The 27,695-nt window shown below is 38.5% G+C and overlaps 7 protein-coding genes across 12 annotated transcripts; 6 read left to right on the forward strand and 1 right to left on the reverse strand.

Annotated features, from left to right (window-relative positions):
• The first annotated feature begins 391 nt into the window (after positions 1-391).
• Positions 392-3,490, forward strand: LOC133707373 (transcription and mRNA export factor ENY2). Its single transcript, XM_062132941.1, has 5 exons — positions 392-483; positions 670-760; positions 851-945; positions 2,159-2,235; positions 3,064-3,490. Coding segments are annotated over exons 1-5 (339 nt in total). The 5' UTR covers positions 392-481; the 3' UTR covers positions 3,138-3,490.
• Positions 3,491-5,263: 1,773 nt separating this feature from the next.
• LOC133734663 (MADS-box protein FBP24-like) lies at positions 5,264-6,456 on the forward strand. The gene is made up of 3 exons (XM_062162277.1): positions 5,264-5,755; positions 5,940-6,138; positions 6,230-6,456. Exons 1-3 carry the CDS (start codon positions 5,264-5,266, stop codon positions 6,454-6,456), a joined length of 918 nt encoding a protein of 305 aa, XP_062018261.1.
• Positions 6,457-8,241: 1,785 nt separating this feature from the next.
• LOC133726752 (B2 protein) lies at positions 8,242-11,882 on the forward strand. 2 transcript variants are annotated; one of them, XM_062154365.1, is made up of 6 exons: positions 8,242-8,392; positions 9,704-10,296; positions 10,794-10,894; positions 11,062-11,145; positions 11,253-11,363; positions 11,452-11,882. In XM_062154365.1, the coding sequence occupies exons 2-6, from the start codon at positions 9,732-9,734 to the stop codon at positions 11,497-11,499; spliced, it is 909 nt and encodes a 302-aa protein (XP_062010349.1). In that variant the 5' UTR covers positions 8,242-8,392; positions 9,704-9,731; the 3' UTR covers positions 11,500-11,882. The 2 variants fall into 2 exon arrangements, with proteins under 2 accessions (XP_062010349.1, XP_062010350.1); XM_062154366.1 differs by lacking the exon at positions 8,242-8,392 and adding an exon at positions 8,543-8,565.
• A 783-nt stretch (positions 11,883-12,665) lies between these two features.
• LOC133726753 (mitochondrial import receptor subunit TOM20-like) lies at positions 12,666-15,204 on the forward strand. 2 transcript variants are annotated; one of them, XM_062154367.1, is made up of 6 exons: positions 12,669-12,897; positions 13,077-13,155; positions 13,365-13,534; positions 13,626-13,673; positions 14,398-14,490; positions 14,770-15,204. In XM_062154367.1, the coding sequence occupies exons 1-6, from the start codon at positions 12,799-12,801 to the stop codon at positions 14,893-14,895; spliced, it is 615 nt and encodes a 204-aa protein (XP_062010351.1). In that variant the 5' UTR covers positions 12,669-12,798; the 3' UTR covers positions 14,896-15,204. The 2 variants fall into 2 exon arrangements, with proteins under 2 accessions (XP_062010352.1, XP_062010351.1); XM_062154368.1 differs by lacking the exon at positions 14,398-14,490 and having other exon boundaries at positions 12,666-12,897.
• Positions 15,205-15,877: 673 nt separating this feature from the next.
• LOC133726751 (uncharacterized) lies at positions 15,878-18,480 on the forward strand. Its single transcript, XM_062154364.1, has 9 exons — positions 15,878-16,114; positions 16,181-16,296; positions 16,389-16,442; positions 16,546-16,570; positions 16,690-16,812; positions 16,984-17,150; positions 17,373-17,442; positions 17,552-17,650; positions 17,993-18,480. The coding sequence occupies exons 1-9, from the start codon at positions 15,911-15,913 to the stop codon at positions 18,074-18,076; spliced, it is 942 nt and encodes a 313-aa protein (XP_062010348.1). The 5' UTR covers positions 15,878-15,910; the 3' UTR covers positions 18,077-18,480.
• LOC133726750 (uncharacterized) lies at positions 18,031-24,206 on the forward strand. Of its 4 annotated transcripts, XM_062154363.1 has the most exons (15): positions 18,079-18,167; positions 18,294-18,344; positions 19,095-19,252; positions 19,413-19,554; positions 19,717-19,853; positions 19,970-20,171; positions 20,278-20,516; positions 20,682-20,793; positions 20,889-21,033; positions 21,134-21,279; positions 21,566-21,744; positions 21,873-22,271; positions 22,354-22,409; positions 22,523-22,725; positions 22,814-24,206. In XM_062154363.1, the coding sequence occupies exons 3-15, from the start codon at positions 19,232-19,234 to the stop codon at positions 24,055-24,057; spliced, it is 3,225 nt and encodes a 1,074-aa protein (XP_062010347.1). In that variant the 5' UTR covers positions 18,079-18,167; positions 18,294-18,344; positions 19,095-19,231; the 3' UTR covers positions 24,058-24,206. The 4 variants fall into 4 exon arrangements, with proteins under 4 accessions (XP_062010346.1, XP_062010347.1, XP_062010344.1 ...); XM_062154362.1 differs by lacking the exon at positions 18,294-18,344 and having other exon boundaries at positions 18,031-18,167; XM_062154360.1 differs by lacking the exons at positions 18,079-18,167; positions 18,294-18,344 and having other exon boundaries at positions 18,674-19,252.
• A 95-nt stretch (positions 24,207-24,301) lies between these two features.
• Positions 24,302-25,629, reverse strand: LOC133707380 (putative fasciclin-like arabinogalactan protein 20). The gene has a single exon (XM_062132951.1). It carries the CDS (start codon positions 25,575-25,577, stop codon positions 24,513-24,515), a length of 1,065 nt encoding a protein of 354 aa, XP_061988935.1. The 5' UTR covers positions 25,578-25,629; the 3' UTR covers positions 24,302-24,512.
• Between the last annotated feature and the right edge of the window lie 2,066 nt (positions 25,630-27,695).

Genomic DNA, 27,695 nt, shown 5'->3' on the forward strand with positions numbered 1-27,695 from the left:
TAGTTGAGCCCCAACCGCTATTATCCCTAGACCCAAAATCTAGATCCAACAGTAATCGAGCACTACTGAGCATGAAATTCACTAAGGATTTGAACATGACTTAATTTTTCGAAATGCCACCCACCGGGTTAATAAGGGGGCTCGGGCGCTCGGGTTTGAAGTTATATTCTCAAGCCCGCTCCATCATAAACATTGGACAGGGCCGCCGGCCCACCAAGTATGCGGGCCGGGCAGGTTATTTTGAATGATGAGGCCAAATTGGAATGAAAACCAGCCCAATCTAAGGTTAACTAGTTAACCAGGCCCAAACTCAACCTCTGCAGGAGCCAGGAGACAAGCTAAACGGCGTCGTCCTCTTTCTAATATATATACTTCATCAATCATCAATCATCGTCCACTTTCCTTCTTCTCTGAGTCTGTGACCAACAGGGTGCTCTCTACCAACGCTGCAAATTTCTCAGTCCCCGATAGACTGAAAACCATGTTAGTTCCCTAACCAGAGCTGAGGCTTTAGATATGCTTCAATCCCAAAATTCGCAACAGTATAGGGCTGGCTCAGTTAACTTTACACATTTTTTGTTTCTGTGAATTTTTGTTTTGCGTATAAATTCTCTGAAACAATGGAGTTTAATTACAATTTGCCCATCTTTGTGTTGAAATTTACAAAAGGAGGAAATCGGTGAATCGTCAGTCGACGCCGGATGTTGAGGAAAATCAAGAAGACAAGGAGCCCAGTTTTCAAGAGCTCATCAACATCGAGGTTTGTTTTTCGAGAAGTTTTTTTTTTAACTAAAAAAGTCTGAGATTATTTACTGTGTTTGTTGTTGAAATTACTGCGTGGATTTTTCAGTTGATTGAGAGCGGTGAAAAGGAGCGGTTAATGGAGCTACTGAGGGAGAGGCTAATTGAGTGTGGGTGGAAGGATGAAATGAAAGCTCTTTGCAGGTAATTTTTTTTTTTTTTCCTGAATTTACTACTATTCCAAATTCACTCTCTTTATGCCTTAAGCCTTAATTCGTGGACCCTATATCACATTTTGAATCATAATCAGTGAGAGTGTTATGGATATTTGATATCATTTAGGATCTTGTGATCAATTTATATCAGCCAAGTAAGCACATTTGTTGTTGTTTGTTGAGTAATATAGATGGGGAGATATCTTTCAATAATGGCTCGAGAAAATCATTATCTTGTCTGTGAAAGAAATAGGAATGCTGTTACTTAAGTACAGGCTCGCAAATTCCATAGGAGGGGTGAGTTGCACATGCTTTCTGTTTATGTGATGGTGGAAAGTCATGTGAATCCATAGGTGGTAAACTTGCCTCTGTCAAGTTAAGAAGAAACGATCCCCTCTAGTTCATATAACGACTATTAGTCCCATATAGAGGTAGAGGCATGTGAGTGATGTGACATTCATTGCGATATATAGCTGTCGTCCACCGGGTGACTTTCTAGATCCTGCTTTACATACCTAGCATCCCTCCCCCGGTAAACTTGTCTTTGCTAGTCATACCTGTAGCCAGATCGTATTGGCAGAAAATTGCAAGAAAAGGACACGTAGAGCATTTATGCGCTCCCCAATAGCCCCAATTTTAGCAAATACAGGATTACAAAATTAACAAGGCATTATCTGGAGAAACTTATCTACTTATGAGAAGGAAATAACAACTTTTTCGTATTGCCAGTAACCAGCCGAAATACTAATTGCTCACTACATCATTTTGCTGGTCAGCTGACTCTAAAGCATTTTTGGATGCTTGAGCAACTGCCCCAACCCAACAAAAATAGCTAAGAAAGAGCTATAGATGTATGATTTTATATTATATATGTCACCAAAGTGTTGTAGTCTTTAAGCATTGCACTTGAAGGCCAGGACAGCTTTTCAGCCATGCACTATGCAGATAACTTATTTGTCAACCGTTTGTGCATTTCTTGAACAATATAATCTCTTGCTGGTAATCTACGATATTTGGCATCATGAATTCCAGATAATTTTTTAGTCCAGTTCTTTTACTTTTTCCTTTGAGTAATTTGTAAATAGTGAAAATTTGTTTGTGTATGTTGAACTTATTTTCATGCAATCAACAATGTGTTTATCTGCTTTTATCATAGCTGGTTTGTGGGCATCTTTTCATCCATGTGTTCTTGATAATGGTAGGTCATTCATAAAGAAAAAAGGAAGGAACAATGTTACTGTGGATGACCTTGTACATGTAATCACCCCAAAGGGCAGAGGTAAGCCTTTGTTTTTTCTTTTCTCAACTTTTCCTTTTAATGGTCTGCAAGGTAGAAATTATTCGGTTTTGCACAAAACACCTACTCTTTCTTTTAACTTTTGTGTGTGGATTGCAAACAGATATCAGCTAGGAAAACTTGTAATTCTTCTCTTAAAAATGCTCTATGCATATTGTGTTTCTTATACGTAATACAAAATTGGTATAGACTTATAGATGGTGGTATAATCATGTGAGCAAAAAGCATGGAGGTTAGAGATTAGGGTGAGAGGACTTGGGCGTCTCTTCAAAAGGCAATGGTGTCGACTAGGGAACTCGAGAGGCATTTCTGTTGGATTTGTAATGATGTAGAGTGGGTGGTGTAAGTCACCAGCGTATTAGGCAGTCAGAACTTTGGTTTCTGTCTGAACCAGGGAATGTGGCTTTTGGAACTGTGGTGATTATGCGGCTGCACTCTTGTCGACCTGATACTAGGTCAACAAAACTATATGTGGTGGTCTTAGAGCTAACAAAAGTCACTTAAATTGGGTTTCATCTCACCATGTATTTGACCTCTCAGGTGGCACTGGTATCATCGTCTAGGGTAAAATAATTGTTGGAATCACTAAATTAAACTAGAATTATCCCCATTGCTAAATGAATACTACCAGTGTGACTAGGCTTCAAATGGCTAAATGTTACATTCAGAATAATTTCCAGGTCGAGTAATTTCCCCATTGATATCGACTGTCGAGTAATTTCCAATCATATGGATTTGAAATGCCTCACTGTAGACATTAGTTATTTCCTTTTGCAATGTATTAACAATTGTATATCTGTACCATTGCAGCCTCCATTCCTGATTCCGTAAAGGCAGAGCTTTTGCAAAGGATTCGTACGTTCCTGATGTCGGCAGCTCTTTAAAGTACCATTCATGGTCTTGTAATTGTGAAATTTTAAGAACATGATGAAGCTTTTCTGAATCAAACTCATTGGGAAATCAGTTCAGAATTGGAGAACTGCCAGAATATGTTCCATTGCTTGGAGGTTGGAGGCAACTGTTATTTCTGGGAAGTAAAGCTTCAGGCTTAAGAATTGTATCATTGGCATCATAGAAAGCAACCTAATATACATTCCCTATAGGCTTTCATCGTGGTTTGTAATAATATACATTCTAGTAATATACTGATCCACTGATGTGTTTTTCTTCCTCTCTTGGATTTTAGCACAACAACCCTTGATTTTCTGATTTATCTAAAATTGGTCCTTTCTGTTTAGGAATGTTTGGTATGAATTGTTCCTATAGTATACACCTAAAGTATACGTTGTACTTATTCCCTGTCACCGTAAATCAAGTAATTTATTTCCCCCCTCTCCTGCTGTAGGCGGTCTTGCTTTGAATGCTTGCCAAGCCTTAATGCCATATCTACCGGCATAAGCAGCAGCTGCTGCAGCTGCTCCACCTATCAATGCAGTTACCTAATGCAAATTTCATGCATAAGCTTTTATTATTGCAAGAAAAGAAAAATCTAATATGCACATATTTTCCTTGAAGATTTAGAAAACAAAACCATATCTGTAAATTCAAACATCAATGGCTAAAATGGATACAAAAGTTCATCAATTTCATACAAGTGAACAAATTGACTCAGAGAAAGTCATAAAGTCCTCATTCATTAGGCACAAACGATAGAATTTCATCAATTTCCACAAAGTTCTCAATATATTATAAAGCTCCATTATTTTTTCTGGGAAAACAAAGCTGGGTTTAGCAAATTAAACCCCTAAACTGTATCCAGAATAAGGCTAAACAATGAATCCTTTCCCTAATTACCCTTTTACATATCAGAACGTTTTTTTTTTTTTTGAGAGAAAAAAATAAATTGGAGGTTGACATAATCTCTCCCAAACTCATGCCTATTAACTGACAGTATTAAGCATGAAAAGAGATTTTTTTTTCTTTCTCGTAATTAACTAAAAAGTAAATAACCTAATGGTGATTTTTCTCATGCTAATTGGCGATGATGATCGTTTTTTAAGCCCATAATTTTCCATGGTCATCAATCAATTAATAATTTCACTAGCAAAAAATAATAATAATTTATTAGTAATTGAAATTAAAAAGGAAAAGACTGAGCCATTATAAATGCTCTTTCCTTATAAATAAGTCAATATTTCCAATATATATTAGGGTTAGGTTCTCATTCTATATACGTAGGATTCTACAAGGTTAGTTCTTCCATTCTATATACGTAGGATTCTACAAGGTTAGTTCTTCCAAACCAGTCTTTGTTCTAACTTTATTCTTGCCTTTTTCTTCTCATATTTTTGCGGTACTCTAGTTCGTTCTTCTTTTGTAGGATTCTACCTCCTCCTTTTTCTTTTGTGTTGTTCTTCTTACGTACGCAAATATGTATGTGATTCCGTTGTCGTCCAAGAGGATCCGTGTACTCCGTCGATATTACGATGATTCAAAAGATTATCTCATGAAGTATTTCTTAGATTTTAGCTTTGTTTTTTTCGATTAGGAGTAAAACTTAGAAACAAAAACCTCAAAACCAATCAGTTCTATTGAAGGCATGAGTTCCAGACGGAGGAAGGGAGTTGCATCCACCAGAAATTTAGATTTTAGCTTTGTTGGGGTTTGTGGTTATGGAAAGAATTTATTTTGATTAATCAAAAATAAGACTACCATTTTTTCTTTTACTGCATATGAATGAGTTCGTTCAGTACGTGCTGAAACCACACACAAGACCCATATGTGCAGTCCTACGGCTTACTGTGAATAAAAAAATTTGCGCATATAGGACTTAAAAGAGATATAGAGCCTTGTCCTCCTTTTTGATACTTTGTGTAAAAACTTTGCGCATATAGGACTTTAGGTAAAAGAATTTATGTTGATATACTTGAGAAGCAACATGCATCAGATTATAGGATGATTCATGCTGCATGATTGTCCATTTTTTTTATTTTAATTCGCCAATAATTCATTAATGTTAGTTTTGGTTCGATCACTTATGCAATATCTTCTATGTATGTTTTCTCAGATCATGGGTCGAAGTAATACAAAGTTGCCTTTGGAACTAATAAAGAATGAGAAGTCTCGCAATGTCACTTTTCGAAAGAGGAAGAAGGGATTGATGAAGAAGACGTATGAATTGAACAAGCTTTGTGATGTGCAGTGTTCTGTTATCATTTATGAGAACAAAAACGGTCAACTGGTCCGGCCGGATACCTATCCTGAAAACCCTGAAGAAGTCAAGCAAATTATTGATAGATTTGTCTCCAAATCAGCCAAAGTAAGGAAAGTTGAAAACTTGGCTGATTTTTTCAGCAAACAAATCATGCAAGTGAAGAAAGAGACTGCCAAATTGCGCCAAAAGAACAATGAAGCTCGGTTTCCTTCATGGGATGACAGGCTAGATGACTTCTCATTAGATCAATTGCTTGCTCTTTTGAAAAAATTGGAGCACAAAATCGAAGACGTGCACAAGCATTATGATAAGCAATATGCTATTGATGACAGTATACTACAACAAACGGTGTGTGCCTATTTATTCTCGTCTTTTAACTTGTTTATTTGATTTATTATTGTAGAAATTTCATGGTACTTGAACATAACATACTATGATTTTTTTTCACTTTGAACGGAATTGATCTAAAATTAGAGTACGTAACATGAAACATACTAACTAATAGTTTAAAAATTATATTAATGATTTGCAGGCCTTGTTTCCGAACAACAACGTAGACTATTCTCAAATGGTTGCATTGAACCAATACCCTACTAGTGGTTCGATGATGTACACAAGTGATAGGGCTTTGCCTGAAGAGCAAACTAATCTCCAAGCCTTGTTTCAGAACAACCTAATCAATTATCACCAGAATTACAATTATTGTTCTATCACGATGAACAACAGAAACGGTAAGACATATTGACGAATTTAAGAAGTACTAAACTCTGCATTCATTTTGATCATAAACTTAACTGGTATGTGACTAACAACAACATGCAGGCATGCCATGGCAGAACTACAACATTCAGAGTGCTCCATCAGCATCAAACGGATCAAATTACGATGAACAAAGTACATCTATGAAGTGTGAAAATCGTCTGCAATACGGAAACATCGATGAAAATTTGACATTATGTAATCACGTCCCACCACAACAGACTGTGTATCCAATGTCCGCAAGTTATTTGTTTGATAATGCCAACCAATTCTTGCATCTCAAAGGCTAGTGGGGACGACGACGACGAATATCAGCACACTATTGGGAAACCACTAGTAGACATCACCTCAACGAAATCGAATAACCTAAGAGATTTGTTGTCTTTAGAGCTTTAATTCTTTTGCTAGCTAGGGTTGCAAATTTAATTTAATTATATATTTGAGATTCAATATGATTTACGTACTGATGTTGCTTGATGTTTATGGTTTCGAATGGACCCTTTTTAAGTTTTAATAACTTTATAAACGTTTTGGACTTCTGGCGTTGCTATTGCTTGATGTTAATATGTGTTCAACCCGTAAGGCTCAAATGCTCTTAAACGTGGATGAGTGCTATTTTGGTCAGCCTAACCATTCTTTCGGATCAAAAGCTTCATCATCTCAAGCTTATGATGAGAAAGCTTGAGGGTAATGTCTGAGAAACAATTTAAAAGACTCTATCTAATCTTTTAGTAAGTATGAGATGACCTTCGGGCTTTCTGGCATTAGGCATATTCCTAATTCCATTTGATGTTGATTTCACACCTCATACACATAACATTGCAACCAATCTCACCAACTATATATGTATATTCTATACCTATTCATTTTAATTAAGCTGGATTACAAGTAGATCTATTTAAACAACGTTTTGTCTGCAGCTCACAAGACATAACAGGGAGGGTCTTATTGATATCATTATTTGATATGTATACATAATATTACGAGTTCTTGATAATCATATTTTGTTTGAATTAATAATATTATTACGACAAGTTTAGATTAAGGGACTAAGCATACAGACAGTACCATGGCTAATTAGCTAGCTTACAAAGAAAGTTATAAGCCAGCGAATTTCAATGCTTTTGCCTAATGATAACTTAGGCTGCGCGCTATCACAAAGAACAATGAATAATATACCAACAAAGACTTAGGGTTAGTCAGTTCCCTGCGAGAGTTAGCTCAGCTATTAACTTTGATCTGTTTGGCGGGGGTTGCTCTAGAGGAGCCTCCCTTTAGCTTTCCTTGTTAGTCTTTTCGTATAAAAAAAAAAAACACAAAGTCGACTTAGGGTTTTAACTTATTTATTAATACTATTCAATACTTCCTGCGCATGTTGATCAAACAAATGACATGACTTGATATATTATTTGTCATTTATTAGTGTGTAGAATTACAATAACATAAGAACTCAAGAATTTGAGTGTCAAACCAAAACTGAAGTGTTAAGATCTAAGTTTCAAGAGGTAAATAATGGGGATGTGGATAATATGTCAAATCTTATCACTTGCCACCTAAGTAAATCTCAAAGAGTTGTTGACAAATTACAGTTTATACAAACTCAATGACAGAGAGACGATAGCGGAGAAAGATTCGTTCTACCCCTTCATCAATCTGACTTACGTACGGAGTCAATATTTGTTAGGTGAAGTTGAATGAATGTTACGAGAATTATCTGAAAACTAAAAAATGGACTAGCTAGTAAATAATAATCAATGAATCCGAAAATTTTCAACTTTCTGAAACTCTGAGTCTCACCATTGTAGTACTAATTTTGTAAAAATAAAAATATCTTACATGTTTTCAAATAAACGCCGCCAACTAATGACACGAGAATGAAGCCATTAACAAGTAAGAGCACCACAAACACGTGAAAACACATAAGCATTAGCGGACGCTCTTCCTCCTCTACTTAAATTTCACGTGAACTTCTCAACTTTAAGATCCATAGTGTTCAAATCTGTGACATATTCTCCCTTTGAATTCCACACGAAAAACTTCCCAAACCTAAATTTTCGGTTCCATCATTAAACAGTCACGACTCATGAGTTGGTACCCGAAGTGGCAGCAGAGGTGATTCCCCAAACACGGAAGGGCATTTCGGGTAAAACGTCAAAGTACAAATACAAATAAAAATCCAGCTCTCTCCTTCTTCTCTGTCGTGTCTTCCGGTTTCACAGGGCAAAGGTGAGTGCCCCATCTGATCCCCAAATCTAGGGTTCCTCTAACTTCTTCAACACTGCTCTCTCTCTCTCTCTCTCTCTCTCTCTCCAACCAAATCACAGTGATTTGGGGCCTTGTTTTCGCTTTTTGGAGCTACATATTCAGCTCGTGTTATCTATATCTAATTTCTTTGCTAGGTACTAGGGTAATTTTTTGAAATTTGTACCTTGTGGGTGTTCAATTTTGGTTGCTCTGCCGTTTTTCCTGTGTTGATTTGTAATGCCTGTGTTGGATCTCTGGTTTTGTGGTGTTAGTATGTAGGCACAGCTTTCTGGGTTTTTGTGTAAGTTTTCGCAGCTGGTTAGCTAGTTCAAATTCTTTGACTTTTTCGGTTTAAGGAATTTCATCTTTCACTTGTTTGAATTATTTTTAATTTTTTAAGTTTTTGTGTGTTTATAGTAGATTTTGAGAATTTGCTCAGTTTTCCACTATTCTGTGCAGAAAATTGATTTTAGTGGAAGGAAAGAGAATTGGAATTTTGAGATTTGGTATGGAATTTTGACATGTTTTTAGATGCATTTTCCATTTTCTGAACTATATTCTTGAAAACTTTTGGGTCAACTATAAACTCAATTATTGGAAAGACAACTGTGTTCTTCTTTTCCTATTATGTCGATTAGTATATGGTTAGGTGAGCATTAATATACCGTATTATGCTGGTGCCTGGTGGAGTCTGAACATTGAGTGGTTGTCTTTCTGGGAAGATTTTACTGTTCTTAAATGGAAATGGATGGTATCCTCTTACGTGGTACATCTTTTAGAATTGTGTTTCGGGGATGATTTTAAACGTCCAACCTTGTTGAAGAATGTACTTTTCTATTGATCGACGGTCATGTCTGTGTTGGTAGCATGACTCCCATTCTCTTGTGCACGGATGAGATGATGTCGTGAAAGAGAATAACTATTTTGTTTTCAATCAAGGGGGAATGGTGTATTCTGGTCTCGATTTAAGTGGTGTTGGTGTTAATTGAGTTCAGCGTCGAAGTAATAGATCTTAATGGGATCTTTTTATGCAATGCCTTACTCAGTTATGGATCTTACCCACTTGTCTGGTCTAAATTTTTGGAATCTGCCTCTGATGCTCTATAACCAAGTTTCTTCTTGACGTTTGGTCTGTTATTTTGATCTATGTGCTTATAGAATCTAATGTACATGCTTTGTCTGATTGTGGTTATGGAACCTATGCTTCAAGTTTTTGGGTTTAGCTGAATTTTGTTCTCTAAACTCTCCACTTTGTTTTGACGTTTGTGAACACTTTTTATGCTTTTTATGTAGGATCTGACCATCGAAGCAGGTTTGCAAGATGGAGAGCATCCATACCTATTGGCAGTTGGGTGATGAGCTTCGTGGACAGTCGAAAGTTGCAGAGGATCACAAATGGTTAATGGTTGCTTCCAAATTGGCTGAGCAAACGAGGTCAAAGGGCGAGCGCATGAATAACCTTGATCTTTCAAAGGGCCCAACTGAAACAAGGGCAAGGGACAAATTTGGGTTCCAGGAAGATAACAAATTTGAAAGCCTTAACTTTAACATGTTGAACTTGGACTCAAAAGTAAATGAAAATGTGAGCAAGAGTTCCTTTAGGAATGGGATTTACAACATGAATGCAGTTTACCAGAAAAACAGTGCAAGCTTTGTGGGGAACATGACTGGTAACAAGTACAATGGCAATCACCTCAGCAACAAGGAAACCAACAACAGCGGTAATAACAACAACAACAACAACAACGAAACTGGGAATGTTGTTGAGAAAAGGTTCAAGACCTTGCCTGCAACTGAGACACTTCCCCGAAATGAGGTGCTTGGAGGTTACATCTTTGTATGCAACAATGACACAATGCAGGAAGATTTGAAGCGACAACTATTCGGTAATTATTATTTTCTTATCTCCTATTATCCTATACTGATCTCTTTCTTTTTTGTGTTTCCAAGCTGATATACTTTTAGGGATCTAAGATCTAGGTGAACTGAGCAGGACATTTTGCTGACATCATTTGTATAATGCATTTGCAGTCATTTAAAAGATTAGTTTATGTAAAGGGATGGATTTGTAAGTTCATCCTAGGGCTTAATAGGAATATCAAAAGGTCTAGAATGATTAAAAAAAAAATTCTAGGAATGTTTTGTCAATAGATGAAATGATAAATGATGGTCCTTATACGTATTCCTTCCAACCATGCAACTTGCCCTTGCTTCTAGAGTTCACTGGTTTGATCAGGTTGCCTGTGTTTGATATGTTCACTTAGTACCAATAAAATAGATGCAGACTGCGCTCTTAAATTATAGTAACTTTATATTCTTTTTTCCTTTTGGTAATACTATCAAGGAGTTTGTGTATATGTTGATCATTGTATCCATTTTGTAGGTTTACCTCCAAGGTACAGGGATTCTGTTCGGGCAATTACACCTGGCTTGCCTCTGTTTCTCTACAACTATACAACCCACCAATTGCATGGCATTTTTGAGGTTCGTAGATAGTTTGAGCAACAAGACCAGGCTTGCCATTGTTTCTGTACTATTTCTATATGATATTCGTATTTTAGTTGCAATGCTATTGGCAGCAGAATGTATACTCAGACAATCTATTATCTAAAAAGCTGTTGCCTTTCCCTTGTTTCATTGGTTTTGTACAGGCATCAAGCTTTGGTGGTTCAAACATTGATCCAACTGCTTGGGAAGACAAGAAATGTAAAGGCGAGTCAAGGTTTCCTGCGCAGGTAGTTACTAGATTTGGATTGATATAGTGGAATGATGTGTTAATTTGATGTTTGGCATTTATCAAACATATTATTGATGACTATTTGTACTTTGTTCTAAATATTAGGTAAGGATCCGTGTTAGAAAAATCTGCAAGGCTCTGGAAGAAGATTCCTTCAGGCCAGTCTTGCATCACTATGATGGTCCAAAGTTCCGTCTTGAGTTGTCAGTTCCCGAGGTATGGTGGTAAAGTTGTTGGTTAGCGTTGCCTTCCTTTAATTCAATTCTACTGGCTTTGATATGAATCTATTTTGTTACTTCTGCAGACCCTGGATCTATTGGACCTATGTGAGCAAGCCGGCTCTGCAGCATAAGCTAAATGTTGGCCAGCAATATGTGGATGTAGCAGGTTCTGTGGTGTATGTCAGCTGTGTGCTTTTTGACAGATTTTCCATGGAGCGCAAGCTTGGGGGTGAAGTCTGGTTTTTTTTTTTATCTTGTGGAGTTAAGTAGTAGCGTGAGTGAGCGGCCTGCTGAATAAGTGAGTGTCTCTGGAGATGCTTATTTAAGTAGTTGTACAACCTTTGTTAGCTTTTGATGATGATGAAGACAAATAGGCCGGATGTAAAAGAGAATGTCAGCTGTGTAATGTAATGATGCGTCTCTAATTTGTGCCCTATGAACTGGAGTCTGGGATGTAATCTGTCATTGGTTTGGTAAAAATGGGAGAGAATCTACCATATAATTGTGTACTGGATATGATGTCTTTGCGCTCAGATATGGCTTGCGTTTGAGATTTCTATCGATGAGCATATGTAAAATGCTGTAATTTTGCTTAAAAGGCTGTTCTGGGAATTCGTAGCCTTGATTGTTCCTTGGCGTGAGCTTGGCCAGCATTGCCTCCATAAGAGGTGCAGTCGTGTCTCCATTTGCACGTATACACGCGTAGTTATTCCTCAACAATTCAACTTCTTTCATTTGCTTTTTGAAATAGAATTCAAGTAAGGATTGAAATCAGTTTGCTCTCTCAAATTTTGGGGCAAACATTAGTTAGGTCTCTGAGGATCTTTGCAATTTTAATTTTCATCACCCTTGTTTAAATTTGAAAATTGACTCCAATCATGACGTCACAAGCTGACTTAGCACCGATAGCATGACTCACAAGAAGAGCAAAACATACATTTTAACAATAAAAAGATTTACTCCAAGATCCTCTCCCCTCTCCACCCTTAAGTTTTCAAAACTAGTCAATTTACTACATTTCCATCAAATTTGCTAGGCTTTCAAAATTAATCAATGTTCAGACCAATAAATAGACAAATTAATATGACGAAAAGATAACAAATTAGCTAATTTTTAAAGACATAAAGTAGCAAATTAGTAATATTAATACTTAACGTAGCAAATTGGTTAATTCTGAAAACATAAAATAGCAAATAGCCGTAACAAATAAACGTACCATAAATGTGAAAGTATAAACGAAGAAAAAAAAAAAAGGCCTCACCTTTTTAGCACGCGGTTTAGTTAACGACAGAGAGCCCCCTAAAACTTGGCCGTCACTAGCTTTTTTTACTACTCTGCTCTCTCTCTCACTCTCTATTCCTCTCTTCTTCAAGCTCTGTGTCCCTCGGTACAGAGCAGAAACCAAAAGCCCTAAGAAAACCTCGACCGCCATGGATTTGCAGCACAACGACTTCGATCGGATCCTCTTCTTCGAGCACGCTCGTAAGACCGCCGAAGCTACTCACGCTAAGAACCCTTCCGATGCGGATGTTCGTATCTATCTATCTATCTATCTCTGCCTTTTCCCCCATCAAAAAAAAAAAAAAAAATTACTACCTCCTAATCACTAACCTACTTTGATTCATTCTTGTTTGCGAAGAAAAACTAGAATAAAAATTTATACTTTTGAATGTTTGATTACTTGTTTACTTATTTTTTTTAACTGCAGAACTTGACAAGGTGGGCTGGAGCTCTATTGGAGTTATCTCAATTTCAGAATGTGCAAGAGTCCAAAATTATGATCCAAGGTAAATATATATGAATGACTTGGTGCTGTAACTAATGATAGGCATGAGCAGATGGTCGTGAATTTGTTTTATGAGTTCTTATGTGTGGCTGTGACTTTGAGGAATATGATTTTTAATTGTTGATTTGTCTATTTGTTTGTGTAATAGCATTTGAATTTCGAAGGCATTTTTGTTTGGTTTGAGTGATTTGCAAGTTATTGAATCGGCAGATGCAATTTCGAAGCTGGAGGAGGTGTTGGTGCTTAAACCTAAGAAACATGATGCTCTTTGGTGCCTGGGAAATGCACATACTTCTCATGCGTTTTTGACACCGGATGCGGAAGAGGCAAAGGAATATTTTGACACCGCGGCTGAGTACTTCAAGAAAGCTGTTGCTGAGGTAATTCTCCTGCTAAATCTCAGATAAATTGAGTATGGAAATTTTTGTTGTGCCTTCCATTGTATAGTTACTGATTTTTTGATTTGTGTAGGAACCAGGAAATGATCTCTATCGGAAATCTTTGGAAGTGTCTGCTAAGGTGATTGTCTGCTTGATCTTGTGAAAATGCTTGTTTTTGCTGTTCAAATCATGTGTTGGCATCCTTAACTGTGGACTTGCATTCAGTACTTCAAGTCGTTTTAATTTGCAAGCAACAGGACCTTAAAAAGATACCTTTTGCAGAGTCGATCATACATTGTTTAGCATATTTGAAAAGTGATGGAAGGGTTGTTAACTTCGGAGATTGTTGTAAATCTATCCTTGGACTTGTTCTTCCTTTTCCATAGATATTGTTGTAGATATCTCTCTCTCTGAAGCCTAACATGTCTTTTGGTATGTTGGACTTGTAATGTAATGATATGCCCTGTGTTTATTGCACAAATTCTTATTCTGTTTTCTTTCTGGCTGCATATGATTAATCTTTAAAGTATCCATCTTAGTGGCTTGTAACAGATCTTAATATCAGGTTTCTGCTGTAAGGAAATGGTAGTAATCAGTGTCCTGTCATGGAATTCGGTTTATCCTTGAATTAATCTGCCATGACGGTTCTGCTAGTTTAGGGAATGCATGTGCCTGTATACTCCACAATTATCTCTTGTCTAGTGTAGTTTCATTTGTTTCCTGGAGAATTCAGTTATACTTGATTGAAGTATCATTTTATATATTACTCAACGAATTACCTGTATGTTAGACTTATTGTGTGAGCTTGTTATGCTAAATAAATTTATATCCATTTATAAAGTTGTTGATTATTGTGCTTATAGGCCCCGGAATTGCATGTGGAAATCCATAGGCATGGTATTGGTCAGCAGATGACGGGGGCTGCTGCTGGGCCTTCTACTTCCTCTGGTACAATGGTGGGTTTTTAGTTTGTAATATCCTGAAACCCCTTTTATGTGCTGAGTTCATGGAATCGAATGTGCATAATTGTGCATGTATGTACTGAGTTTATGGAATCAAGCCTGCAGTAGAGATGTCATCCAGTAGTTAGTTAATTGATTTTGATGAAATATGTTTCTACTTCAGTGCATTTACAGCATACTTTAAGTATATACGGCAGTCCTTGTATTGCTATCATTGTTTATTTCTTGATCTGTTAATGAAACATTTCTTCCTCTCCATTCTTCCTTCTACAGGCTGCAAAGAAAAAGAAGAGCAGCGATCTCAAGTATGACATATTTGGTTGGATAATCCTTGCTGTCGGAATTGTCGCTTGGGTAGGATTTGGGAAATCTAATGTACCTCCCCCGCCTCAGCAGTGAGCATAGCATTCTTGGTTGGTCACAATCTTTGGCACTCTGGAAGGCGCTTTGGAGATTTGTCATTCATCACCCCGTAGAGCTGCATGTGAAATTGACTCATATGTTGCTGACCATCCATCAGTTAACTTTTACCTTGGAAATATTTGCCAATGTAACTTTTAGATGATAGTATCGACTTTTCTCTAGTAAAATATATTGGAGGTTGGGCAGCTCGTTTTCTAGACGTTGGTTTGTCTTTGCCAAGTCAATTCCTTGGTCTCAATTCTAATGCTCCTCACAAGCTCAGTATATTTGCTCTAATTCGCTTTAGTCCTTGCACTGCTAGTGTTTTGTGTTGTTGTTATGGCTGATTGCTCATCTTCCCTTGTACTCATTTCGGTGTATCATGAGTATGAGTACTTACTGTCCATGAACCTCCACTACAAGTTTGCTGTTTGCTGTGAATGCCAATTTGTTAGCCGGGTTATGTTACAATTAATTAAGGGGAGGAGTTTCACTTATTTTGCAATTTACACTTTACATTTTCTTTCTTATTAGTAAGTTAAATTTTATATTTTCGTAAAAACTTAAATAAAAAAAAGAAGAAGATTTTTAAGTAACGGTTTTTATTGATGCCATTAATAAGAAGTGTCTCCTCCCTTGGCGCCTTTGTACCCTTGTAAAAGATATTATCAGTTTTTCCAATAGTTTTGAGAAGCAAATTTTGTTGTCGACATTGTCGCTAATATTGGTCACTAATTTTGTTGTCGACACTGTCACTAATATTGGTCACAGCTCTGATACTCCTATCACTTGATTGAATAAACTGTCGCTTTCTGCGTTATCTGTCTTTAATTGATAAGTTTAGATCCGATTGTATTAAGGGTTTCAATTTGTAATTTAATTTCTCACCTTCAAAAATAGAGAAGAAAGTGGTCCTATATCGTCATTTGTCCACGTGGCGGTCATCCCTATTTGGCAGATTGTGGCGCCACTGTAAAAACCTAGAAAGCTCTTTCATTTTTTTTGAGAGAAAATGGCAATGGCTTCTCGGACAAAACTCTACGCCGGCGACTTAGCTTCATCTTTCAGCTTCTCCCGGTCTCTGCCAAACCCTAAGCTTTTCCCCTCTCCACGTGTCTACTTCGCCGCTCCGAAAAGCCGCCGGTTCCAAGTGTTGGCTTTCGCCGTCAAGCGGAGCCCTAAGCGTCTCAAATACTCCACTCCTCGCTTCACCAAGGTCCTCCCTCTCACTCTCTCACTATTTGAAGTTAAAATCAAACTGAAATTGATTTGATTATATTAGGAGGATGAGTTACTGTATGTTGGAGTTGATCCATCAGGAGTTGATAGCTGGAAATTGGAGCCGGTCATTGATCTTCTGAAACAAGGAGCGGTTGGGGTCATTCCTACTGACACTGTGTGAGTCATAAACCCTAGCCTCGGTTTTATTCTCCCCAAGTTATTGCGCATTTGGTTTTGATTATTGTTTTGCATAATTGTGAATGTTTTAGGTATGCAATAGTCTGTGACCCGAGAAACCACTCAGCCATTGATCGTCTTCGTAGGTAGAAATAATGCTCTTGTTTCCTGGTGTTGTTTGATTAATTGCTGTATTGATTTACTGTTAAATGCAATATGTCTCATGTGGTTAATGTTGTCATATTGCAGAATCAAGAAAATCGAGTCTACAAAGGCAAGTATAGCAGCTTCCTTTCACTCATTACTTAAATATGCTTTGATTAACTCTGTTAGTTACGATTTCTGATTGCCGATTGGGGTTTTGATTTATCTTCTTTTGACTTGCTGGTGCAGCCCCTCACCATCTTGTGTCACTCGTTCCATGACATTGATCGATTTACAACAGGCTTCCCTCGTGGTGATTCCAAAGGTCATGCAAATATCTTCCGAGCTGTTAAGCAATGCTTACCTGGGCCAGTACGTTTGTTATTTTCATGTCTTATTATTGCTTGTAGCTATAGGATTACAACATGACACTACTGTTGATAGACAGCTATTGCATATGAAGAGATGTCAGTGAAGACACTTATGTTACAGTACACTAGGTTCCTCAAATTTAGCCTATAATTGAGCTTTTTTATGTTACAGTATACCTTCATCCTAACTGCAACCAAAGAACTACCTAAGCAGTGTATAGGGTTTGGGACGGCAATTGCCAAATACAAATCTAGGAAAAATGTGGGTGTTCGTATGCCTGCTGATGCCATCTGTCAAGCGATACTGGAGAAGATGGATACACCATTGATTTCCACCAGGTATGGCTGGTTTGTCCTTTATATTTTCCCTTTACATATAATATGAACAACTCCTGGAGAGTTTTGGCATGAATTAACTGAAAGTAACTCTTAAAGAGTTTTGGCACAAGTGACTCTAAGCAATTTACAAGACCTGCTCCTCTTCATTACTTGTGCAAATAACTTTTTTTTTTTCTCCACTGATTTCTATGATATGGCACTGAATGCTTATCTGTTGTCCAGTTGCAAGTGCCCGAAGGAAAATGAGTGGATTTTGGATCCAGTTGTTATAGCTGATACATATGGACCAGAGGTATGGTTTGTCACATGGAGATTTTTATTGTTCATTTTTTGTTTTTGTATTTCGTCATGGGTTAATCTCTTTCTTATAGCTCTTGAGTTGTGTTTTGAATTCATTGCAGGGCCTTGATTTTGTCATTGATGGTGGGTTAAGAGTGGCTGATCCATCAACTGTGGTTGACATGACAGTGTTTCCTCCCAAGATCATACGACAAGGAAAGGTGATAGATCATCCATGAATTACAATCTGAATGAGTTATTTCCTGCTCAAACACTGCCAGTCTACTACTCCAGGAATACTGATTCTTTGTTTTTACTTTTACCATCAGTTGTTCTTGTAGCATAATCTTGATGCCAAAGAGAAATGCTTAACATTGAAATATGATTTGTGTCCTTTTACCATCTGTTGTGAGAATCACTGATATTTGGTGTGGTTATCTGCCTGAGCAATTCCAGCCGTAGAACTCTTTATATAAGTAGGCTGTTCTGCAAATTACTTTTGATAAGTGTCTTTCTAAAATATAAATGCTCGGTATTAATTTTCTGATCATATCTACTTTCAGGGACCTCAATTACACTGGATGGTGTCTGAAGATGACAATGAACCTGCTGAGACAGTGGAAAGCTCATCTCCTCAACCACTCTGATTAGGATATATCCTGTGGACAACTAAGATTAGGATATATCGGATTTCTTCGCACTGGGGTTGCACCTTTTGATGCTCCTTGAGGATGACCTGTATGTTCTGTAATTTTTGTAAATAAGTGATGCAGGGAATACTTAAAAGTTAAAACAGTGCGACTGATATAAAAAAAAAAAAAAAAAAGAGCTAACATTTTTTTTTGTTTTTGACCTTCTGGTTAGGCTAACAGTGCAAGCCACTTGTCTGCAGTGGCCTTTTAGCCAATGAGATTTGTAAGTAGGTCCGACCCTTCTCAGACAAATACAATGATATTCCGCTGAACTGTTGAAGGCTTGAAGCGCAAATTAATTGTATTTTTAATTCTTTTAGTTTTATTTTTATACAACAATTAGTTGATTTTGAGTTGAATTTTGGTTCTCTCGCTTATAAAATAGAGATTAATGCTACTAAATGAAATGGTCGTCCGTCGTGACAGACTAACTGACTATTGCAATGTTTGTCTAATCATGCGGGGTCGAACCCATGAATTTCCGATTTTTGGCTTTATTGGTCCGTCCATGTTATATAAGCAAGCTCATTGAGGCCTTTAACCGAAAAAGAAAAAGGACAGGTAGTGGTAGGTTGGTGGGTGGTAGTTAATGGTGCCTGTGAATTTCATTAAAGTAGCAGTTAAGAGGGTGGTGATGAACAAGGCCTCTGGTAGTTGCATGAGCTTTTCTTCTGTACACTGTCTTTTGAATTTAAAGCCGTAATTTTTTTTATTTTTTATTTTTTTAAGATGAACCTCCTCGGAGGAATTTATTCAATAAAGCCGTAATTATATGACAAATAAACACTCTTAGAAACATTACTACAGCCACTGCCTTTGGGACCTTGTGCCTTCCAGCAACCACACTCTTCTTTTATTTTGCTCCTCCCCTGTCCTAGATTTAGGACTTAAATGTGATTTTCATTCATGGCCATCCTTGCCAAGGGTTTGCTCATCAAGTTTCTTCAGCTCTATCTGTATGCTTTAATTATAGGGTACATTCAAATCTTAGCGGAGTCAACCGCACTCATTCGCTTCGATAGAGCTCCACCGGCACGGTCAAGGTACTCTTACGCTGTTTTCCGGTACTCAGTTGTTACACTTAATGGCTCAGATGCATGCAAAGAAAGAATGTGTTTCATTCACTGTCAGGTGCGTATTGTTCAATATTCTTCATTTAAGGGTTCGTGATTTAGCTGATCATAAGAACTTCAAGATTTTTTAGTTGATTAGCTGTTTATTTAAGATAAATGTAGTGTATCCGCACGAGCTAGTTCTTTCATTCATAGTGACTGTATCTGTTTATGAACAGCTTGATGGCCAAACTCTGAGTCCATGTCCAGCTAAGGCCATAGTATTCAGAAACTTGACAGTCAACAGTGACCATGAATTTCTTGTCAGTGTCACAACTTCGGATGGACAAAGAAACTCATCAGCTCATTCTTGGTTCATTGGTCAGTATTTATATCTGCTAAGTAATTCTGAGGTTCCTTATCTTATCTATAGCTACTTGCTAGGCCTTGCCTTTGTAAAACACTCTTGTATGAGCAAAGTATTTCAATTAGTATCCCTAAAACCTTCTCTTGTTTCTAAATGTCTTGTAACTGATCTGATAGATACAATACCACCAACTGCAACAATTTTTAGCGGAAAGAATTATACAAGCACTGAAAGAATAGCCATTGATATCACTTTCAGTGAAGCTTGCACCGGGAAGGGTGGCTTTAGGTGTGTAAACTCATCAAGCTGTGATGTAAGTGGACTCCTTACTTATGCTTCACCAATTCATAAAGTTGTCATTTCAAGAAAATTCATGTTATTAGCATGGAAAATTGTAGACAAGAGATAATCTTCATGCTTTCTTTGTAGGTTATAATACATGGTCCAGCCCATGTACATGCATCTTCCTTGCGCATGATTAAACCTGGCATTAGTTACAGTCTCGATGTAATTCTCTCCTTTACAAGTATGAATGGTCGCGTTGTCATCAGAATGGCAGATAAATTTTGTACAGATCAGGCTGGAAATAGCTTCACAAGGACAAATGGTTCCACTATAATCATTCACTTTGGTAAGAGTAAGACATAACTTACAAACTTACTTCAATCATGATATATATGTCAATTGACTCCTCTGACAGACTGATGATATCTGTAATGAACTAATGAATGTCTTAGATAGAAGGCCAGTGCTAGCAGATTTGTGGACCTCTGTTCCTGCCTATGAGTTAGTGATGAATGGAGTCCCAAGAACTGTCCTTGCAACTAACAAATTGGAGGATGTGCAAATATTTTTGGGCTTCAGCATTCCCATTATAAACACAACAGAGCAGGTCCTAAATGCAATGATTGTCAATTCGGGTAAATTAATACCTATTCATCGCAGAAATCAAGGAAGCCGCGAGTTTAATTTCCAAGTAAGCAGAACTTACAGCTATGGTCTGAATAGTAAATAATATTATCTGTTGAAGGGTTTTAGCTAGAACCAGTTTCTGTATCCACCACTGTTAATTTGTGTGTGTGTGTGTGTGTATGCTTGTCTAAATCATTTCACAAATATGTTTAAAATTTTTACTTTGTAGATCAGGAATATATCTAGAACTGAAATCATTGTGATTGAATTACAAGCTGGACTATTAATCGGCAGGACAGGCACTCCTGTCTCACCGGTTCCCTCAATTACATTCCTTTATGGTATGACATTCTACAGTTTATAAGCTGAAGTTGGTTCAGGGAGCAGGGAGTCTTTTCGAAGCTTTGTGGAGCTAATTGCTTTCCTTTTCTCTCAGATTCTGTGGAGACCGGTGTAGGGCTGAGTACTAGTTCTCCAAATGTTACTAAGGACCACAGCATAAATGTAGTAGTTGAGTTTACAAAGCCGGTTTTTGGCTTTGAGGCCTCGATGGTAAATGTGGTTGGGGGTAGAATAACAAGGCAGGTGCATATTGTTACTCTTGAAACTTCTAATATCACAACATGCCTATTGCCAAAACTCCCAAAAGTAATGTGCAATGTTTCTAATTTCCTTTTGCAGGTTTAGGGAACTTTCAAGAGCTCTGTACTCCTTGAATGTACAAGCAATCACTGAGCATATGGTGTCAATTTCTGTTCCTGCAGGGAAGGTATATGATATATCAGAAAATCTTAACATGGCATCTAACCAACTTGAAGTGAAACACTGTACGTCTCATTTCTTGTCTTATTCGGTTCTCTACATCTATTCATTCCCCACATTTATTTTCTTTTTAATTTAATCAGTGATGATTCATTAGTTTTTGGTCCCTGGACGATTTGAAACTTGCCAGAGAGTTTGCATGCAAGACTATACTCTCACTACAGTATCTACTATAACTCTATAAGATATTAGTGAAGCTTAATAATTGTCAGACTTTAGCAAAAGGATATATATTGTTACACACACATGCGCGCACACAGATTCACATGTCTTCTCTGCTTGACTTTCTAGTCTGTGCAGACTCAACCCCTGCAATATCAATGGCATTGCAGTCATTTGTTAGTGCTGGTATATTAGCAACATCACTAGCAGCTGCTATTCTCTCAATTTCAACTGCACATCTTGGAGCAGTGGGAATTGCTTCTGAGAGAATCAATGTTGTTGCCTCCGATTCCTCAATGAATCTACATGTAAGATTCAAATTGTTTAATAGAAGCAAATATCCAAGTGGAAAGCTTTCTTCATGTCTCGTTTTCACCCCATCTTGTAAACTCCTTTGAAATTAGTCCAATGTATTATCTGCTTGGTCTTAAAATAGGGTCTGGTCGGACACCTTCAAGTTTTTGTCCTCTCAGACTGGCTCTCAGTTAATCAACCAATTGAATATTTCGAGACAACCAAAGGTCTCTGGTGGCTCATACCTCGTCAAAAGCTTCCATGGAAGAAGGATAGTGGTTCAGTTTTGCACCACCATGTCTACTTGGCTGAAGAGAATCTTCAGAGGAAATCTATTGCCTCATCTGTAGGAGGGTCTTCACATAAAGGAGTTAACGTTCAAGTTGACTCGTATCTAGCCAATTCTTCATATATGTGCAATGAAGTACCAGTTCCCATCGAGATGGGTCCCAAGTCTGGTTGGCTTCTTGGGCAGCATAACATGCATATGATTCCTTATGGATTACCCCTTCATTCTAATGAATATTTCATGTATTTCTTGGTGAGTATCTATTTAATGCATGCTGAAACTTTTTCTCTTCAATGTAAACCTATCTACGTATGGCTAATTATTTGCCTTACAGAGAGGAGAGCCATTGTCTGCTAGCAATGTCATCAAGGGAATGGAGAATTACCTAGGGTAGCTTCACAATTACCTTTAATGCTTTGATTTTAGTATGATTTTTCAAGTACCTAGAAGTACCAAAATTCAATAGATAAGCTAATGGTATTATGCCTAACTACTTTTAACAGGTGGGAAGACCTACTGATGAACTTGTTTTGGCTTGGTATTGGAGGAGGCAGTTTAGTCATCATCCATTTATTGATATTACTTTTCCTAAGGTGGAGAACTGGAACACCAGCTCATGGTTTACTGTCAGTTCCCAGATTCGAGCTCTTTCTTCTAATTCTCATGCTACCTTGTATCTCTCAGTCCTCGACTTTTGTGATAAAAGGTAAGGATTTAAGTTTTGTTCTTTTTAACTTGGTTGTTTTAGTGATCCCTCTAGGAACTTTTGAACTGATGACTAACTATATTTACAGGTGGTACAACAGGAGGAATCATTACTGGAGCTTTGTTGCTGGCTATCCCAGCAGCTCTTATAATATCAGTGTGCCTTTTTAATTTAATTGCAATCTTCTCTGCCAGTTATGTTCAGTACAAGGAAGTCAAGCATGTAGCTAGAAAAGAACCGTGGTCTACAAGGATTTTGTATTATTTTACAGGGAGACCTAGTGCTGGAAAGTGGTTTTATAAGGAAGGGATTCCTTCATCTTTCCTTCCACGTTTCGGGATTCTCTTTGAAAGTTTGAAGGGTCCTCCATTATTTGTTTTTGTTGATCAAAATGAACCAAACAGCATATCCAAGTGGACCGGAAGTGGCAATAGTGGTATTGGGAGGATGCGACCAGTCAGCTTGGATGGCAGCATTGAAGAAATTAAGATTCCTATATCGAAAAGGGTCTTGGGATGTGCTAGATCTTCCTACATTATTGTTGATCTTTCAAGACGGGTCTGCTTGGGGATCATATGTGGAGCTTACTCATCAAGGAAATCAAACCAAAGCCTCTTTGCACTGACCATTACGCTGGTACAGTTCATTTATCTATTTACTATCAAACCATACATCAGCAGGGGAGTCCATGTGGTGGAAAGTATTTCTCTACTGTGTGAGGTTGGCATCTTTGCTCTATTTATCAGTATTAATGGCTCAAATCCAGTCAAAGCGAGAAATGCAGGGTTCTTAATGCTAGGTCTTCTCTTCCTTACCTTTGTTACCCAAATTATCAATGAGTGGTATGCTTTGATGAAGTTCATATTAAGATTCTCTCAGCCTCAAAAGAATTCGTTCAAACTCGGTTTAAAGTTTGCTGCTAAGGGCCTTATCCTCCCATTTCTTCCAAAGAAGCAATGGCCAAGAGTCATACCTGCATCATCCCATCCAAAAACAGGTCTACCTCCAGTCCTTCATCCAGGTCCAGATACAAAATCTGGAAGGAGAGATATGAGAGCACCAGGCGGTAACACTATTAGCGCTATGACTGCAACTGTAGTCCCTGTACTCAGTCCTGGATCACCTGGCCCTAATGTTCTACAAATGACAGCAGGTTCCTCTACTCCCGAGACTACACTAGGTACGCAGAGAGCAGTGGAAGCAAAACAGCTAAAGGGACTGAAATTACAGCCGAAAAGTGATCTGAAGAAACTGAGGGAGTTGGCAAGGGCAAGTTTTTCAGGGGATTCAAATTTCGAGGAAGCTAGCACCAGCTATGGTCCTAAACCCTAAGCTGCCCAAGCTCCTACTTCTAGGATAGAACACTAGTGTAAAAATTCCTAGTGTGAGTTAGGCCATTTTGCTCAAGTAATTTGTACTCCTGCACAATGCACATAATTCTATTGCTCCCGAATCATATCAGTTCTAACTTCTAATGCTCCTGTCCAGTTCTTTTAATTCAGTAACGCAATTTGCAGAAAGTATTCACATTTTCGAAAAAAAACCAAAAGATGAATGAAGATTCAAAGGTGTTAAATTTCCTATTTCAACAATACAGTTTCCTTGAACAAAAGCCATGAATCTAACAATTCAATCCCACAAGCTATTCTGAGCCAAAAACATACACTCTGAGATTCATGGCTTCTGAAATCAACTCTATCTAAATCCAATTCTTGATGTGAGAAAACACACAGAATATACAAACTTGTAAAAAGGGTGCTCCAAGTTATCAAAATCTTGTTTATACCTCAGTGATAGTCATCAAAACCTTGAGGGTTGATCTGATCAGCAACATTGGCAACAAACCCATCAGTGAAACCAGCACCACCACCATCTTCTTGATCTCCAACCGGGTCTTCTTCTTGCCTCACCATCTGCTGCTGTGACGTCAGCAAGTGATTGACGCCATGAACAACCAGGAAGCGGCTCTTGTAGAGGTCCTGATCGGCCACCGGAACATCATTGAGCACAGGGACGTCACCCATCTTGATCACATTGATCATAAACCCTTCTTCAAAAGTCGGCAGCATCGTCCCGTCATCAAGCGCCACCAGGTCTTGCCACTTCAGCAGCCTCGGCACCACGTGCTGCCGGAAAATCTCCGAGTAATCGGAGCTGTTCCTCGCGTAGTCTTCGACGGCGTCGTCGACCGCTGCGAACACTGTCAGCGCCGTCTTCCGGTTGAACCCGATCAGCTGGGCGTCAAGAAACGCGGCCATGATCGAACAGCCTTTGGACCTCAGCAGATCCGCAACCGACCCGAACGGCCGGTGCGGCTGACCCGAAATTCCAGCGATCGGAGCCGGCGCCGGAGCTTCTTCAGCCTTCAAGAAAGTCAAGTTAAAGAACCGATCGACGGCGTATATGATCACCGACCCGTCGTCCAGAACCGAATTCGGGTCGACCCGAACGTCGTTGACCGACGAGTAGCCTTCGACGGCCGGAGACGAAGTCACGGTGAGTGAGTAATTCGGGAGCAGAGTCTGGATTTTGGTGCCTCGGTGGAGGTAGGGTAGGGTTTTGACGGAGAATCGTCGCGGCGAGATGTGGTACCGGAGCAGAGGCAGCGAGGGTGGGCCCGACTGGAGGAAGGCGGTGTCCGACGGAGCGAAGATGGTGGCGGTGGGAGAGTCGAGGTCGAGGCCGGCGCTGGCTGCGAGCTGGAGGGTGAGTGCCATGGAGAGGTAGCCGGAGTTGGAGAGGGTGTTGGCGGCGGTGAGGAGGAGGGTGGCGGAGAAAGCGACGGCGGAGGAAGAGAGGGAGAGGAGAATCAGAAAGAGGAGAAGCGTGGTGGCCATGGGAGAGGTTTTCATTTTTCAGAGAGTGAGAGAATTCTAGGGTTTGGTTTGTTTGTGATTTCAGGGATTGGAGAATCTGTTACGGGGTTTTAAGCGCAGAAGTGAGGGGAGAGTAAAAAGGGCGGGAACTCAAGAAATGGGGTCGGTTGGTTTGTTAGGCGGTTACGGCTATGACGTAAGAAAAAATGTTGGTTATTTCGTTTGGGGAGAAAAATGTTTGGTGTTTTTTTAAAAAAAAAAAATTTTATGAAAAAAAAAAAAAGTTTAGTGCTTGATTTATCAAATGATGCGATTTATGTCTGGGCATTTGGCCCTAATGTATCAAAAAAAAAAAATGATGCGATTTATGTTACGCTAATAGTCTGTATTTTTTTTTTTTTTTTAATGTCAGCTTTTGTTAAGAAATGCATGTACATTGCTTGATTCAAGGTTTTTGCTCAGAAGTTCTCTCTATTGTTATGGCCTTGGGACTTTACTTCAAGCTAGGGGTTCCGTCATGCTCTTGCTATTAAAAAGCACATTTTCTATTTTTTGAAGTCAGCTTTAATGAATTAGTACGAGAGTGTGTGTGTTTTGAGACAATTCCTTTACAAGTTCTCTCTATTGTTTTGGCCTTGGGGCTTTTCTTCGAGCTAACAAGGGCTTGTCGTGTGTACTTATTTGTTCCATCCATTGTTACCTTTTTGATTGCTTCATATCATCAAGTTTCACACAAAAAAATGAGGTTTGCAGCAATCATCGAATTTTTTCTTCTTTTATTTTAACCAAAATCCGAGTGAAAAGAGAGTAGTGACCTCCCCAACACTCAAATATTGATCACCTTATTTCATGAACAAATATGGTAACATCATCTTCAACACTCTCAAGTGGACGTCCGCTAGCGAATGATCCCCGTGTTTTAATCGTGGGCCCGCATGCGGATATCTTCCCCCTAACGGCCCTCTATACTTACTCTCATGATCGAGTGTTTGTGTTGTTGGCTCATTACAAGATATCGTTGATTGAGTGATGACGGTTTTCACTCGCATCTATCACTTGTATTAACTACTCAGGAAGTGGAGTTGACTCGAGCACATGTAAATCATTCATAGGTTCAGAGCTACTACTCAATTGGTATGTTGAAGTGTCGCTACCAATGATGTTGGCACTGTGTCGGATTATGAGTCTCCTTGGTCTGTGTGACCATTGTTCCGGCCTCATGGTATACCGGAGATTTAGTAGCTCAATTAGGAAGTTTTGTTCAGGCCCATTAGTTTGATGTTATATGTGGGTCATTAGTGACTCTTTGATTGTATCGTTCATACCAGTTGTCACACTCCCGTATGAATGAACTCATTTGATAAGCCCTCTATACTCTATATCATGTATATTAATTGATCAATAAAAGATGGGCCAAAATAATCATGGGTTTGTCGATCAGCATATATTAGGTTACACTTAGGATTCGGCTGCAAGGCCCATAAATGATTTTGGGTCAAGAGGCGTGTGCTCCTCACGGACTAACGCGTCCATGGACTCTAGAACCATGCTCAAGCCTGTGTCCAAGTGTGCCTGCACAATCCCACACGTGTTTCATTAACTCATAATCCCCTAATTACCACACTCTCACAGCCTAAACCCCTTATTAGCACCCAGATTTGCACATGATTCCCACACAAACCATGTACTTAACCAGGTGCTTAGAGCTAACCACATTAATATTATCCTTACTTTAGGAAAAAAGAAAAGAAAAAGAAAACAATGTATTATGACTATTATCTGTCGGCACCGGCACCATTAAGTTGATACAGACCATTCTTGGTAAAAATTAAAACATAGGGGACCAATAAACCATTTAAATTCAATTTGCCTAGATTTACGAGCCAATCCGTTTTAAATCGCACCAGTCCAAAATTCCCCGCAAAATAATTCCCGCCATACCATTAAACTTCAAAACCCACAAGCTTCCCTCGCAAGCTGAATCCAAATTGACCAAAACACCCTCCAACAAACATCCAAAGATACCATCCTCATCCGCCAGCAGTCTTGTGTGGCACAAATCGGGTTTAGCGCCTACTGATATAGTATAGGAATTCCCTAAAATACCCTTCATTCTCGCGCAAGCTTCCCCAATTAAAATTCAAATCACCCGCT

Source organism: Rosa rugosa, chromosome 1, assembly GCF_958449725.1.
Source record: "Rosa rugosa chromosome 1, drRosRugo1.1, whole genome shotgun sequence".
Taxonomy (NCBI): Eukaryota; Viridiplantae; Streptophyta; class Magnoliopsida; order Rosales; family Rosaceae; genus Rosa; species Rosa rugosa.